Below are 14,840 nucleotides of genomic sequence, written 5' to 3'. Positions count from 1 at the left end.
CTTTACCCTTCCCACAAACTCACCACAATGGTTTCAAGGTCATTAATACTGAGTGGAGCTTTGATTTCCAGATTATTCACTAAATTTAAATTTGACCATCTATGTTACATCAGTGTGAGCGCAGAGAAATTGCCCCCATTCTCTCCTCCTACTCCAGGATCAGTAAAGTGAGTTAAAGATAATTTCTCCTGAACAAATCCATGAGTCATGATGTGGAGATGCCGGCGTTGGACTGGGGTGAGCACAGTAAGAAGTCTTACAACACCAGGTTAAAGTCCAGCAGGTTTGTTTCAAACACTAGCTATCGGAGCACTGCTCTTTCCTCAGGTGAATGATTAATCAGTGTGAGGGCAGGGTAGAAATTACCCCCATTCTCTCCTCCTGCTCCAGGATCAGTAAAGTGAGTTAAGACCATAAGACATAGGAGCAGAAGTAAGGCCATTCAGCCCATCGAGTCCACTCCACCATTCAATCATGGCTGTTTTCAACTCCATTTACCCGCTCTCGCTCCATAGCCCTTAATTCCTCGAGAAATCAAGAATTTATCAACTTCGGTCTTAAAGACACTCAACGTCCCAGCCTCCACCGCCCTCTGTGGCAATGAATTCCACAGACCCACCACTTTCTGGCTGAAGAAATTTCTCCTCATCTCTGTTCTAAAGTGACTCCCTTTTATTCTAAGGCTGTGCCCCCGGGTCCTAGTCTCCCCTGCTAATGGAAACAACTTCCCTACATCCACCCTATCTGAGCCATTCATTATCTTGTAAGTTTCTATTAGATCTCCCCTCAACCTCCTAAACTCCAATGAATATAATCCCAGGATCCTCAGACGTTCATCGTATGTTAGGCCTACCATTCCTGGGATCATCCGTGTGAATCTCCGCTGGACCCGCTCCAGTGCCAGTATGTCCTTCCTGAGGTGTGGGGCCCAATATTGCTCGCGGTATTCTAAATGGGGCCTAACTAATGCTTTATAAAGCTTCAGAAGTACAGCCCTGCTGTTAAAAGATAATTTCTCCTGAACAAATCCATTGCTGCATTTCCTTCCTGAAGCCACATTTGTCCACTGGGGCCTGGCACCGGGAGAAAGCGGCAGCTGCCGTTGTGTTGGGTGTTGAGGCCTCCACTGGGTGTCTGTGAAGCCTCCCCACCCACTGCCCCTCACGCTGCCTCCGCTTATCCACAAACAAGCGTCTGTCCCTGGAGCTGAGTCGCACTGCGCGTGCTCAATATCACATTGCCCAGGGAGTGATTGACGGCAGGTCTGGACCAATAGGAGGAGGGGGCGGGCCTGGCGGACCGAGTGGGAACGGCTGGTCCTCCAACCAATCGGAGTGAATGTGGGGGCGGAGCCGATCTGTGACTGAAGCATGCGCAGATCGGGTCAAAGCGATGGGGTAATGGCGACAGTTGTTTATTCGATTCGCGATCGGTCAGCGAAAAATACTCAAAGTAGGCAACGATCGATCTGCTGGATGGGTGGAGGTTTTTTTTAAACATGTCGTGCAAGTACAAACCTCGGAAAAAGACTTCCCAGTCCGCTATTTGAATCGAGCTGGGCGTCACCGTCCCGTGTTAGACCGCCATCTTTAATAGGTGCAATGTGCAGCAGGACGCATGTGCAGCCGCCATCTTTGTTTGGGGCAATATTTTCAATGACTGGGAGGAGCTTGATCATACAGAACCCCAGTAAGAAGTCTTACAACACCAGGTCGCTGCTCCTTTATCAGCGCTCCGAAAGCTAGTAGTATCGAAACAAACCTGTTGGACTTTAACCTGGTGTTGCAAGACTTCTTACTGTGCTCACCCCAGTCCAACGCCGGCATCTCCACATCATATAGAGTCCCTGCAGTGCAGAATAATAATAATTGCTTAATGGCACAAGTAGGCTTCAATTAAGTTATAGTGAAAAGCCCCTAGTCGCCACATTCTGGCACCTGTTCGGGGAGGCTGGTACGGGAATTGAACCCGCACTGCTGGCCTTGTTTTGCATTACAAGCCAGCTGTTTAGCCACTATGCTAAACCAGCCCCTAAAAGGGGGCCATTCAGCTTTGAGTCTGCACCGACGTTCTAAAAGACCACGCGACCTAGGCCCACCTAACCGTCGGCCAATTTAGCATGTCCAATTCACCTAACATCTTTGGACTGTGGGAGGAAACCCACACAGACGTGTGGAGAAAGTGCAAACACCACGCAGTCATCCAAGGCCAGAATAGAACCCGTGGCCCTGGCTCTGTGATGCAGCAACGCTAACCACTGTGCCGCCCCAGGAACAAACACCAAGCAAACAGCTTGTTACCCAATGTTCAGAACAGAGATAATATGTCAGTCAAGCCTTATTCTTTATTCTGGGTAATTTGATCCTCCATTACCCTGGCTTGCAGAGACCAAAATATCTTATTCATGAGGCAGAACAGCAGCAGAGGGAAAGAAAATTAAGAAAATCCTGCTCTCTGGCTCCCATTCCCTCATGGGATGTCCTGCCCAATGTGTCCAAAAAACTGCTGGTCTGTTCAGTCGCATGAAGACCCTTGGCTGAAACACATCCTCTACTCAAGGGACTGCTGATGATGACAAGGGGAAATATGCAGCAAGGAGCATGAGCGGTGATCCTGGACCAGGCAGCAGAAGGAGAGAAAATTGTGAATTTCTCTACTTGACTTATAGTGATAGCGGGAAGCCGGCCGTGAGTCGTTAGGAAAGTTAAGTGCTGAAGTGCAAAGGGACTTGGGAGTCCTAGTCCAGGATTCTCTAAAGGTAAACTTGCAGGTTGAGTCCGTAATTAAGAAAGCAAATGCAATGTTGTCATTTATCTCAAGAGACTTGGAATATAAAAGCAGGGATGTACTTCTGAAGCTTTATAAAGCACTAGTTAGGCCCCATTTAGAATACTGTGAGCAATTTTGGGCCCCACACCTCAGGAAGGACATACTGGCACTGGAGCGGGTCCAGCGGAGATTCACACGGATGATCCCAGGAATGGTAGGCCTAACATACGATGAACGTCTGAGGATCCTGGGATTATATTCATTGGAGTTTAGGAGGTTGAGGGGAGATCTAATAGAAACTTACAAGATAATGAATGGCTTAGATAGGGTGGACGTAGGGAAGTTGTTTCCATTAGAGGGGAGACTAGGACCCGGGGGCACAGCCTTAGAATAAAAGGGAGTCACTTTAGAACAGAGATGAGGAGAAATTTCTTCAGCCAGAGAGTGGTGGGTCTGTGGAATTCATTGCTATAAAGGGCGGTGGAGGCCGGGACGTTGAGTGGCTTTAAGACAGAAGTTGATTTCTCGAGGAATTAAGGGCTATGGAGAGAGAGCGGGTAAATGGAGTTGAAATCAGCCATGATTGAATGGTGGAGTGGACTCAATGGGCCGAATGGCCTTCCGCTCCTATGTCTTATGGTCTTAAGTCCAGAGGTATCAAAAGAATGGATGACAGTCTCAGGAGCAGATGAGCTGAGACTCAAATAGAGTTGGGCGATGTTACTGAGATGAAAATGGCGATAACGTGGTTCATAGCTCAGGTTGGGGTGTAATATTTTGCCGTGATAGTGAACAGTCTGGTTCAGACTCAGACAGATACCAGGTTGAGGGATGGGGTCATTAGTTAGGGTGTGGAGTTTGTAGAGGGGACTGAAGACAATGGCTTTGGTCTTCCCAATATTTATTTGGAGGAAATGTCTGCTCATCCAGGACTGGATGTCAGACAAGTCAGGACGTTGCGTGAGTTGAAGAAAACTTGGAGGTGATGGTTTTAACATACACCTGGTACCCTGGTCCTTCTGGGTGGTTAGGTCGAAGAGTTGTCAAAGTTCTCTCAAGAGATATATTAAATCCTTCTCCTTCGCCCCTTGCTTCTCCCACACTGGCCCTACTATCTTTGGTCCTCTTCTCCCACATATAGGCCAGAATCCTGTGTGGGCCCAGACTGGGTGGCAGGTTCCCCTCACTTAAGGACATCAGTGAACCAGTTGGGTTTTTATGACAATTCAACAGTTTTCATGGTCACCTTTTCCCAGTGCCGGCCCCACAAATGACCAGATTCATTCAGCTCAATTTCAAAATTTGCCTTTGTGTTTTTGTGGGTTCTCTCTCACTCCCTTTTTTCTGTTTTAAATCAATTTCACAGGGTATTAAGAGAGGAGATGTGCAGTTGAGAAACTGAAACCAAACATCACAGCAGGATCAGAGTCGCCCAATTTATAGGGACCTGAATATTATCGGATTTTGAACATGGGAGGTAAAGGAACCATTCACAGTGGAGAGAAACTGCACACGTGTTCTGTGTGTGGACGAAGCTTCAGACAATCATCTGGCCTGTCAAGACACAAGCGCAGTCACACTGGAGAGAAACCATGGAACTGTGAGGACTGTGGGAAGAGATTTAATTACCCATCTGAGCTGGAAACCCATCAACGCAGTCACACCGGGGAGAGGCCGTTCACCTGCCCTCAGTGTGGGAAAGGATTCACTCAGTCATCCAGCTTGCTGAAACACCAGCGAGATCACAGTGGGGAGAGACCATTCACCTGCTCCGAGTGTGGGAAAGGATTCACTCAGTTATCCAACCTGTTGGAACACCAACGTGTTCACACTGGGGAGAGGCCGTTCACCTGCTCTGAGTGTGGGAAAGGATTCACTCAGTCATCCAACTTGCTGACACACCAGAGAGTACACAGTGAGGAGAGACCTTTCACTTGTTCAGACTGTGGGAAGTGCTATAAAAGTTCTGGGGAACTAATGTCCCATCAACGGGTCCACACTGACGAGAGACCGTTCAGGTGCTCTCACTGCGGGACTGGGTTCAGACGATCGGAGCAACTCACTGTACACCAACGAACACATACTGGGGAAAGACCGTTTAGCTGCTCGGAATGCGGAAAGAGATTTACTCAGTTATCCAGCCTGCAGAATCACCAGCGAATTCACACTGGGGAGAGGCCATTCACCTGCTCCAAGTGTGAGAAGGGATTTACTACCTCATCCACTCTGCTGAACCACCAGCGAGTTCACAAGTAACTACAGTCATTCGAATTTGCTATTAATCACATCCAGGACGGATCCATCTTCTTTGAGGAATGTTTCTGCTAAATTAGTAAATTCCAGCCCAGTTATGGGAACGAACATGCCGGACAAAAATCAAATAAATAAGCTTTGTGTTAAACAAACGTCTGTCGAATCTTTTTAATACCCAACACAAATTAGTTCCTATTGAAGGGCTCTCCCTCTCCCCGTCCCCTCCATCCTGACCTCCAACAGCAAGTGGGAGGAGCTTGTCCAGACTCATGCAATCATTCTGAGCTGGGGGCGGCATGGTGGTGTAGTGGTTATCACTGCTGCCTCACAGCGCGAGGACCTGGGTTTGATCCTGGCCCCGGGTCACTGTCGGCGTGGAGTTTGCACATTCTTCCCGTGTCTGCATGGGTTTCACCCCCACAACTCAAAACATGTGCAAAGTCGATGGATTGGCCACACTAAATTGGCCCTTAATTTCAGAGAAACGTTATCCTGAGTGGTAGTGGATGTGGGGGGGGGGGGGGGGGGGGGGGGTGTTGGTGGGTGGCCAAGGGAGAAATCAGGAAAAGATTAATGTAATTGAATATTTCAAAGCCATCGGGTCCTAATGGACATCACCAGAGTCAGGCCTCTGATCCCGTCCGTCACGACATTGAGGGCGGTGCGGGAGAGACCAGAGCACGTTAGAGCCAAGCTCAGCCGTGATTGACAGGAGTTCCAGCCAATGGGAAATGGAGGTTGGAGCTGGCTGGTAGCTGGTCCTCCAGCCATCGCGACGCAGCAAAGGAGCGGGTCCAGCTCAACTGGGCTGGGGGTAGTTAGAGAATGGAATTTGTTGTAGTGACTACAATTTGTAGTGCTTGTTTAGAGAGCTTGTCTGCGTGGGTTTCCTCCGGGTGCTCCGGTTTCGGCCCACAGTCCAAAGACGTGCAGGTTAGGTGGATTGCCCATGATAAATTGCCGTTAGTGACCAAAAAGGTTGAGGGGTTATTGGGTTACGGGGATAGGGTGGAAGTGAGGGCTTAAGTGGGTCGGTGCAGATTCGATGGGCCAAATGGTCTCCTTCTGCACTGCAACAATTCCCTGAGTCTGTGACTGAAAACAATGGCTTTAGTCTTCACAGCTTTTAATTGGAGGAAATTTCTGCTGATCCAGTACTGGATGTGGGACAAGCAGTTTGATAATTTAGTAACAGTGGAGGAATGGAGAGGGATGGGGGTGAGGTAGAGCTGGGTGTTGTCAGTCTACATGTGAAAACTAACACGCTGCTTTTGGATGATGTCACCTTGTGGCAGTGTGTAGATGAGAAATAGGAGGGGCCCAGGATCGATCCTCAGGGGCTTTGGAGAGGAACGGGAGGTTGGATATGGGGCGGCAGTTTGCAGGGAAGGTGGGATCTGGCATTTTTTTTCAGCAAGGGTAAGGGTGAATTTTAAGATGCAAAACCAGAAGAGAGAAAGAACCATTCACAATATCAGCTAAGGCTTCGCCCAGCTTAATACTTTCTCCTTCATGCAAAACCCGCGGGTGGCGGGGGCTGAGGCACCGGGCCCGGCAGGTCGGAGCAGCGGGGGCGGAGCTACGAGGAGGCCAAGGCGGCAGGCCCGAGCGCCATGTGGGGAGGGTGTTCCACGTCGGATGGCTCCCACCTAGGAAGAAGAAGGTTTGAAGCCTGGACCCAGGTGAATGCAGAGGAGAAAGAAAGAAGATTCATGGAAGTTTGGTAAAAGTTTTTTTTTCTCAAAAAAGAAGAGTGTCAGATTGATGAAGGGCAGGGGGGTGAAGGGGGAGAGAGGAGAAAGGAAAGAAGATAAAAAACAATAAGCCGCTAAAAGATGCGAAAAGCAGCGTCAAAGAAAGGAGGAAACGCACGTTCGCCGCCGAAGGAGAAGACGAGCAAAAGCAAAAGTGTTGACAGGATGACGGAAGCCGAACTGCAAGGTGGGACCGCACTACTTACGGTGGAGAAGATGACCGAGGTGATGGTGGTGGAGCTGGACAAACGCTTGATGAGGCACATGGAGATCCTGAGGAAAGAGATGGTGGTCGTGGTGAGGTCATTGTTGGAGGAGGCAATCGGCCCGATCAGGGTGGAGGTGGCAAAGGCATTGGCCGAGGTGAGAGAGCAGGGCGAGAAGATGAAGGAGGTGGAGGAGGCCGTGACACGACACAGCGACCAGGTCACCTCGATGGGGGACGAGCTGCGGAGGGTGATGGAGGTTAACAGAGGACTCCGAGCAAAGCTGGAAGACTTGGAAAACCGCTCAAGGCGGCACAATTTGAGAATTGTGGGCTTGCCCGAAGGGACAGAGGGCCCAAGGCCAACGCAATACTTTGCTAAGAAGTTGGCGGAGCTGGTGGGGGAGGGTGAGAACCCCTCCCTGTACGAGCTAGACCAAGCTCATCGGTCATTAAGGCCGAAGCCCAAAGTGAACGAGCCGCCAAGGGCAGTAATTATCTGCTTCCATAAGTTTTGCATGAAGGAGAAAGTATTAAGCTGGGCGAAGCAGAAGCGTGAGGTGCTGTGGGATGGTACTGCGGTTCGGATCTACCAGGACTGGACGGTGGAGTTGGCAAAAAGACGAGCGGCGTTTGGGCGAGTGAAGGCGGCTTTGTACAAGAAGGGGGTGCGATTTGGTGTGGTGTACCCGGCGAAGTTGAAAGTAACATATAAAGCCAAAGACTTTTATTTTGAGACAGCGGAGGCGGCAGAGGCGTTCGTGAGGGCAGAAGGCTTGGGACAGATGTGAAGAGCGGAACTGGAAGAAAGACTGTGGACTGTGTTTGAGCGGCTGGAAAATGTACAAATGTTACAACTTTCTATTTACTGATTTGTATTGAAATTTGAAATTATCTTCTCTTTGCATTGTTGCAGAGTTCAAGTTAATGGCGTTCTGTGTTGCGACGGTTAAATGTTATGTTAGTGAATTGTAGGGGTTGGATTGTTGGGCTTGTTTTGGTGTTTCTTTCTCTGGGACTGGGCGGAAGGGGGCGAGAGGGGGGGAGCCACCCGCGCTAGCTAACTCGAGTCAGTTAGTGAACGGGGGTGAGGTGAGAGGAGGACTGCGGACGTTGGAGCCTGGGTAGAAGGCTTCAATGGGCCTATGAGGCGAGCAAGAGGGGGTGGAGGGAGGGATGTTGGGGGATGTTTTTGTAGGGGGGGTTCTTGGGAGGGGGGGAAGGGGTTCGATGTTAACAATGGACAGGGGCGGGTCAGGCTTATGGGGTGGTATGGTGATGGTGGATAAGAAAGGTGGGGGGGGCGGTGAGAGACTCCCAGTAAGGATAATCACGTGGAGCGTGAGAGGGATAGGAGGTCCGGTCAAGAGGTCAAGGGTGCTTGCACATCTTAAAAGTTTGAAAGCCGATGTAGCAATGCTGCAGGAGACTCACTTGAGGGTGAAGGACCAGGTGAGACTTAAAAAGGGCTGGGTTAGCCAAGTGTTTCACTCCGGATTTGATGGAAGGGCTCGAGGGGTAGCGGTGCTGGTCAGCAAAAGGGTACGCTTTCAGATGGAGAAGGTGGTGGCAGCGGGGGGGGTTGTTTAGGGGGAAAATGTCATCACCTCGCAGCCAGATTTCCATCAATGTCATGATATTGATGTGATCATTCACAAGGACGGTAGGCACAGAGGTTATCAACTGTGTCTTTGATTAGTGCTTCAGTCCTGCAATAGGGACAGAAATCTGATTGGAGATATTTAAACAAGGAATTACAGAGAAGAGGGGCACAAATTTTGGATGCAACAAACAGGTTTGGAGATTTTAAGAAGAGAAATGTAGATTGGAAATAGTATAATAATTTTCATGGTAAATTAGGTGGGGAATTGTTTATTTGAAGAGCCAAGAGAAGACAATTTAAGGGGGAAGGGAACCGCACAATGTCAGTTAGAATAGGGACCAGGATGGAAAGTCGCTTGGTCAGCAATTTAGAGAGAATTGTGTCAATACTCAAATCTGTCTATACCTTTCACCACGTTTTCTGGCAAGAGTGTTGTGGTGGCAGTGTGCTCATTACAAGATCATACTTTGTTCTCTTCTCTGGCACTTCCTCCTCCTTTGAACATCTCCCCTTGTTCCACCCTTTCAAATCTAATGTTAAATCCTCATTCTCCAATTCTCCAAAGGCATGGGGTCAGATTCCACTAGTTTGACCTCTTCACTACCTGTCTGATCCCTCAATGCCATGCTGGGATAAGCAGCAATTGCCTTCATTAAACATTGCAGAGGCAAAAGCCATGGTCTTTGGCCCAGAACAAATAATGCCATCCCTGTGCTTGACCAGATTTTAGGTTTAAATAGTCTGTTCATAGTCTTGGGAGATGAATTCCCAACCAATGTTCTCTTTAACCTGCACATGTGCACACAAGTTGTTCCTTTTAAGAAATTTAAATGAGCAGGCTGCGCACAACAAAAAAAAAGGGATGTTATTTTCATTCATATTCTGTCTATGCTAAAGACAACTTACATCCACCTCCAGGATATATCTTAACTCTATCCCTAACTCAAACCATTTACTGCAGAAACCCACATCCATGCCTTTATTACCCCAGACCCAACTGTTCAAATACTTTCTTGGGCAACTTGCCGCCATCACAAACCTTATTGAGATCTTTGAGAAGGTGACCAAACGGGTGGATGAGGGTAAAGCAGTTGATGTGGTGTATATGGATTTAGGGTAAAGCAGTTGATGTGGTGTATATGGATTTCAGTAAAGAGTTTGATAAGCTTCCCCACGGTAGGCTACTACAGAAAATGCGGAGGCATGGGATTCAGGGTGATTTAGCAGTTTGGATCAGAAATTGGCTAGCTGGAAGAAGACAAAGGGTGGTGGTTGATGGGAAATGTTCAGACTGGAGTCCAGTTACTAGCGGTGTACCACAAGGATCTGTTTTGGGGCCACTGCTGTTTGTCATTTTTATAAATGACCTGGAGGTGGGCGTAGAAGGATGGTTGAGTAAATTTGCAGATGACACTAAAGTCGGTGGAGTTGTGGACAGTGCGGAAGGATGTTACAAGTTACAGAGGGACATAGATAAGCTGCAGAGCTGGGCTGAGAGGTGGCAAATGGATTTAATGCAGAAAAGTGTGAGGTGATTCATTTTGGAAGGAATAACAGGAAGACAGAGTACTGGGCTAATGGTAAGATTCTTGGTAGTGTGGATGAGCAGAGAGATCTCGGTGTCCATGTACATAGATCCCTGAAATTTGCCACCCAGGTTGAGAGGGTTGTTAAGAATGCCCTGCCTGCAACAGTAGTGGACTCGCCAACACTAAGGGCATTCAAATGGTCATCGGATAGACATGTGGACGATAAGGGAATAGTGTAGATGGGCTTTAGAGTGGTTTCACAGGTCGGCGCAACATTGAGGGCCGAAGGGCCTGTACTGCGCTGTAATGTTCTATGTTCTATGTTCTAGATCAGGGGGGTAGATATGTGATTGTGACAGGGGCATTGGAGGGGAGATTAGTGGCGCTGTTAAGTGTATACGGTCCCAATTGGGACGATGTGGGATTCGCGAGGAAGGTGGTTGGGGCTATTCCCGACTTAGACACGCATGAGCTGATTGTGGGGGGGGGACTGGAACCTGGTGCAGGAGCCAAGGTTGGACTGATCACGGCCGCGCTCGCTGGTCCCATCAGGGGGGGCGAAGGCGCTGGCTGGGCTAATGGTGGAAATGGGAGGGGTGGACCCTTGGAGGTTCCTGCACCCAAGGGAACGGGAGTATTCGTTTTTCTCAGCGGTCCATAAGGTATACTCGCGGATCGACTTTTTTGTGGTGGGGAAGGCTTTGCTGGCTGGAGTCAAGGGGTCGGAATACTCTGCAATTGCAGTGTCAGATGAAAAGGTTATTAAGGAATATGTAGGTTTCAATTGTACGGGTGAGGTGTCGAAGGCAGTCGTCTGGGAGGCTCTAAAGGCGGTGGTGAGGTCATTTCGTTTAAGGCCAGGGTGGACAAAGAGGAGAGGTTGGAGCGGCAGAGGGTAATAGATGAGATGTTGGAGGTAGATAGGAAGTATGTAGAGAATGGGGACCCGGCAAAGCTGGAAAAGAGGAAGGAACTACAGGCGAGCTTCGACCGACTGTCCACCAGGAAGGCGGTGCGCCAACTGAGACGAGCAAGGGGTGCAGTTTATGAACATGGAGATAAGGCGTATGTTAGCAGGTCAGCTCCGGAGGGAGGCAGCGGCAAGGGAAATTCTTCAGGTGAAGGATAGGGCAGGGAAGTTGGTGGTGGCCCCAGTGCTGATTAACAAGGTTTTTGAGGAGTTTTATGAGAGGTTGTACAGGTCAGAGCCACCCGGGGGAGACCGTGAGATGCAGGAATTTCTCGATGGGTTGGAGTACCCGAGGCTAGGGGAGGGGGACAGGGCTACATTAGAAGGAGCAATAGTGGAGCAGGAGATAAAGGATGCGATTGGGAGGATGCAGTCGGGGAAGGTGGCAGGGCCGGATGGGTTTCCGGTGGAATATTATAAATAATTTAAGGATAGGTTGGCACCCCTGATGGTGGGGATGTTTGAGGAAGGGGGTGTTGCCGCAAACATTGGGGCAGGCATCGATTTCCCTGTTACTAAAAAAAGATAAGGATCCGACGGAGTGTGGGTCGTATCGGCCCATATCACTTCTGAATGTCGACGTAAAAGTGTTGGCGAAGGTACTGGCGGGTAGGCTGGAGGAGTGCCTTCCGAAGGTGATAGGGGAGGATCAGACAGGGTTCGTGAAAGGGAGGCAGCTGTTTTCGAACATTAGGATGGTTTTGAATGTGGTTATGACGCCGGCAGAGGGGAAGGAAACAGAGGTGGTTGTGGCATTGGACGCTGAGAAAGCGTGTGACTGGGTAGAATGGGGGTACTTGATGGCAGTTCTGGAGCAGTTTGGGATTGGACCAAGATTTGTGAACTGGGTAAAGCTACTATATAAGGAGCCGAGGGTGAGTGTCCGCACAAATAACATCAGCTCGAGATACTTTTCTCTCCACCGTGGGACGAGACAGGGATGTCCTATGTCCCCCCTGCTGTTTGCACTTGCGATTGAGCCGTTGGCCATCGCATTGAGACGTTCGGGAGCATGGAAAGGAATAGTGCGGGGGGGGGATAGAGCATAGGGTGTCCTTATATGCCGACGACTTGCTGCTGTATGTGTCGGAGCCGAGTGCGTCGATAGGAGGAATATTGGAGCTACTGCGGGTATTTGGGTCTTTCTCGGGGTACAAATTGAACCTGGACAAGAGTGAGTACTTTGTGGTGTCTCGGCCGGGGGTGGGGGCAGGGGTTGGGGGGTTGCCATTCCGTAGAGCAGGGACTCATTTTAGGTATCTGGGGGTGCAGGTTGCCCGGGAGTGGGGGAGGCTTCGTAGGTACAACATCACTAGTTTGGTGAGGAGAGTGAAAGCCGATCTGGCAAGGTGGGACGGCCTTCCTCGTCACTGGCAGGTCGGGTACAGGCGGGAAAAATGAATGTGTTGCCGCGATTCCTGTTTATTTTTCAATGCCTACCGATTTTCCTGCCAAAGACTTTTTTCAGGGAGATTGAGGAAAGGATTACCTCATTCATATGGGGAGGGAAGGTGGCCAGAGTGAGAAAGGTGCTGCTACAGAGGGGAAGGCAGGCAGGGGGTTTGGGTCTCCCGAACTTGTTGTACTACTACTGGGCGGCGAATGTGGAGAAAGTGCGGAGCTGGGTCAGAGGGATGGATTCTCAGTGAGTCAGAATGGAGGAGAGTTTGTGCAGGGGGTCGGTGCTGAAGGCACTTGCAACAGCGCCGCTCCCGATAGCTCGGGGAAATATTCAGGGAGTCCGGTAATAATAGCTTCATTGAAAATCTGGAGGCAGTTTTGCCAACACTTCGGGTTGGGTTTAGGGTCAAGGGAAATGCCGATTCGGGGGAACCACAGATTTGAGCCAGGGAGGTGGATGGAAGTTTTCGGAAATGGGAAGAGAAGGGGATTAAGACGCTAAAAGATTTGTTTCTTCGGGGTCCGTTTGCAGGATTGAGGGAGCTGGAAGCGAAGTATGGGCTAGAGCAGGGAGAAGTGTTTAGGTACATGCAGGTTCGGGATTTTGCCAGGAAGGAGATACAGAGCTTCCCAGAGGAACCGGCCTCCACATTGCTGGAGGAGGTGTTGACGACAAGGGGACTGGGGAAGGGGGCAGTGTCAGCGGTGTACGGAGCTATTCTGGAAGAGGATAAGGCACCACTGGAAGGGATCAAAGCAAAGCGAGAGGAAGAGCTGGGAGAGGTTATAGAGGAGGGGGTCTGGTGTGAGGTGCTCCGGAGAGTGAATGCCTCCACCTCATGTGCGGGGTTGGGGCTGATACAGCTGAAGGTGGTATATAGAGCGGCCTCACGAGGGCGAGGATGAGCCGATTCTTTGAAGGAGTAGAGGATGTGTGTGAGCGTTGCGGGGTGGGGGCCCGTGAATCACATTCATATGTTTTGGTACTGTCCAAAGCTAGGGGAGTACTGGAAGGAGGTGTTTCGGGTAATTTCCAAGGTGGTGCGTGTGAAACTGGACCTGGGTCCCCAGGAGGCCATATTCGGGGTGTCGGACCAGCCAGGGTTGGAAACGGGAGCGGAGGCAGATATCATAGCCTTCGCCTTGTTGATCGCCCGAAGGCGGATCCTGCTGGGATGGAGAGCAGCCTCTCCACCCAGTGCCCTGGCATGGCGGGGGGACCTGTTGGAATACTTGACCCTTGAGAAGGTTAAGTTCGAACTGAGGGGAAGCTCGGAGGGGTTCTACAAGTCATGGGCACTATTTATTATGCACTTTCAAGAACTGGATAACATCGAACATTAGTTGGGGGGGGCTGTGTAGATTAAGGGTGACTACGGGTAATCCCTGATTCCTTTTTGTCATTTGTTTATGTAAACATGTGGGCTGAGGTTTGGGGTTTGGTGGGCGGATGGGATAGTTGTTATTATGGGGATTGACAAAACTTGCTGATTATTGTTTATTGTTGATGGGTGTAAATGTGGGAGAAAATGTGAAAAAGGAGGAGAATAAAAATATTTTTTTAAAAACAAAACAATATCAGCTAACATAGGGAAGTTAAATGGTCAGCAGTTTATTGGGAATAGGAGGTGGGCCTCATGGAGAAGACAAGCTCAGTGACCGACTGATGGGAGATAGGAGAGAGACTGGAGGATGATGTGAGTTCAGGGCTCAAACAAGGAGAAACATTAGAGGCAGTTTGACCAGGTTGACTAGCGGCAGTGAGGAAAGCAGCTGATTGAAATGGGGAACAAAAGGAAGGGGCTTGTTTTAGGGATATTAAAAACACAAAATACACTGTGTTTAACACAAAGCTTTTTTATTTGACTTCAGTGCAGAATATTAACACTTATAACTGGACTGGGGTTTAGTAACAATGAATATACTTCAGTCCTGGATGTGATTAACAACAAAATCCAACTCCTGCAATCACTGATGAACTCGCCGGTGTCTCAGAACGATGGACGACTGAGAGAATCCCTTCCCACACTTGGAGCAGGTGAACGGCCTCTCCCCACTGTGAACTCTCAGGTGTGTCAGCAAGTTGGATGACTGAGTGAATCCCTTCCCACATTTGGTGCAGGTGAATGGCTTCTCTCCCTTGTGAACTCACTGGTGTATAGTGAGGTGAGATGATCGCCTGAACCCAGTCCCACATTGAGAGCATCTGAACGGTCTCTCGTCAGTGTGAATATGTTGATGGCGCATCAGTTCCCTGGTACTTTTATAGCAGTTCAAGCAGTCTGGGCATTTATACGGCCTCTCGTCAGAGTGAACTTGCTGGTGTGTCAGCAGGTTGGATGACCGAGTGAATCCC

General features: G+C 49.6%; 1 protein-coding gene across 3 annotated transcripts; it reads left to right on the top strand.

Moving 5' to 3' along the window:
• Positions 1-1,350: 1,350 nt before the first annotated feature.
• Positions 1,351-5,174, top strand: LOC140419741 (uncharacterized). 3 transcript variants are annotated; one of them, XM_072503679.1, is made up of 2 exons: positions 1,351-1,397; positions 4,136-5,174. In XM_072503679.1, exon 2 carries the CDS (start codon positions 4,240-4,242, stop codon positions 5,023-5,025), a length of 786 nt encoding a protein of 261 aa, XP_072359780.1. In that variant the 5' UTR covers positions 1,351-1,397; positions 4,136-4,239; the 3' UTR covers positions 5,026-5,174. The 3 variants fall into 3 exon arrangements, with proteins under 3 accessions (XP_072359780.1, XP_072359779.1, XP_072359781.1); XM_072503678.1 differs by having other exon boundaries at positions 1,368-1,452; XM_072503680.1 differs by lacking the exon at positions 1,351-1,397 and adding an exon at positions 1,628-2,758.
• Positions 5,175-14,840: the final 9,666 nt, after the last annotated feature.

The sequence above is a fragment of the Scyliorhinus torazame genome, chromosome 5 (assembly GCF_047496885.1).
Source record: "Scyliorhinus torazame isolate Kashiwa2021f chromosome 5, sScyTor2.1, whole genome shotgun sequence".
NCBI classification, from domain to species: domain Eukaryota; kingdom Metazoa; phylum Chordata; class Chondrichthyes; order Carcharhiniformes; family Scyliorhinidae; genus Scyliorhinus; species Scyliorhinus torazame.
Note: the sequence above shows the minus strand (reverse complement) of the source record. Positions and strands in the feature narration are given on the sequence as shown.

Coding starts and splice junctions, on each gene's coding strand:
- LOC140419741 (XM_072503679.1), top strand. CDS start 4,240: ATGGGAGGTAAAGGAACCATTCACAGTGGAGAGAAACTGCACACGTGT.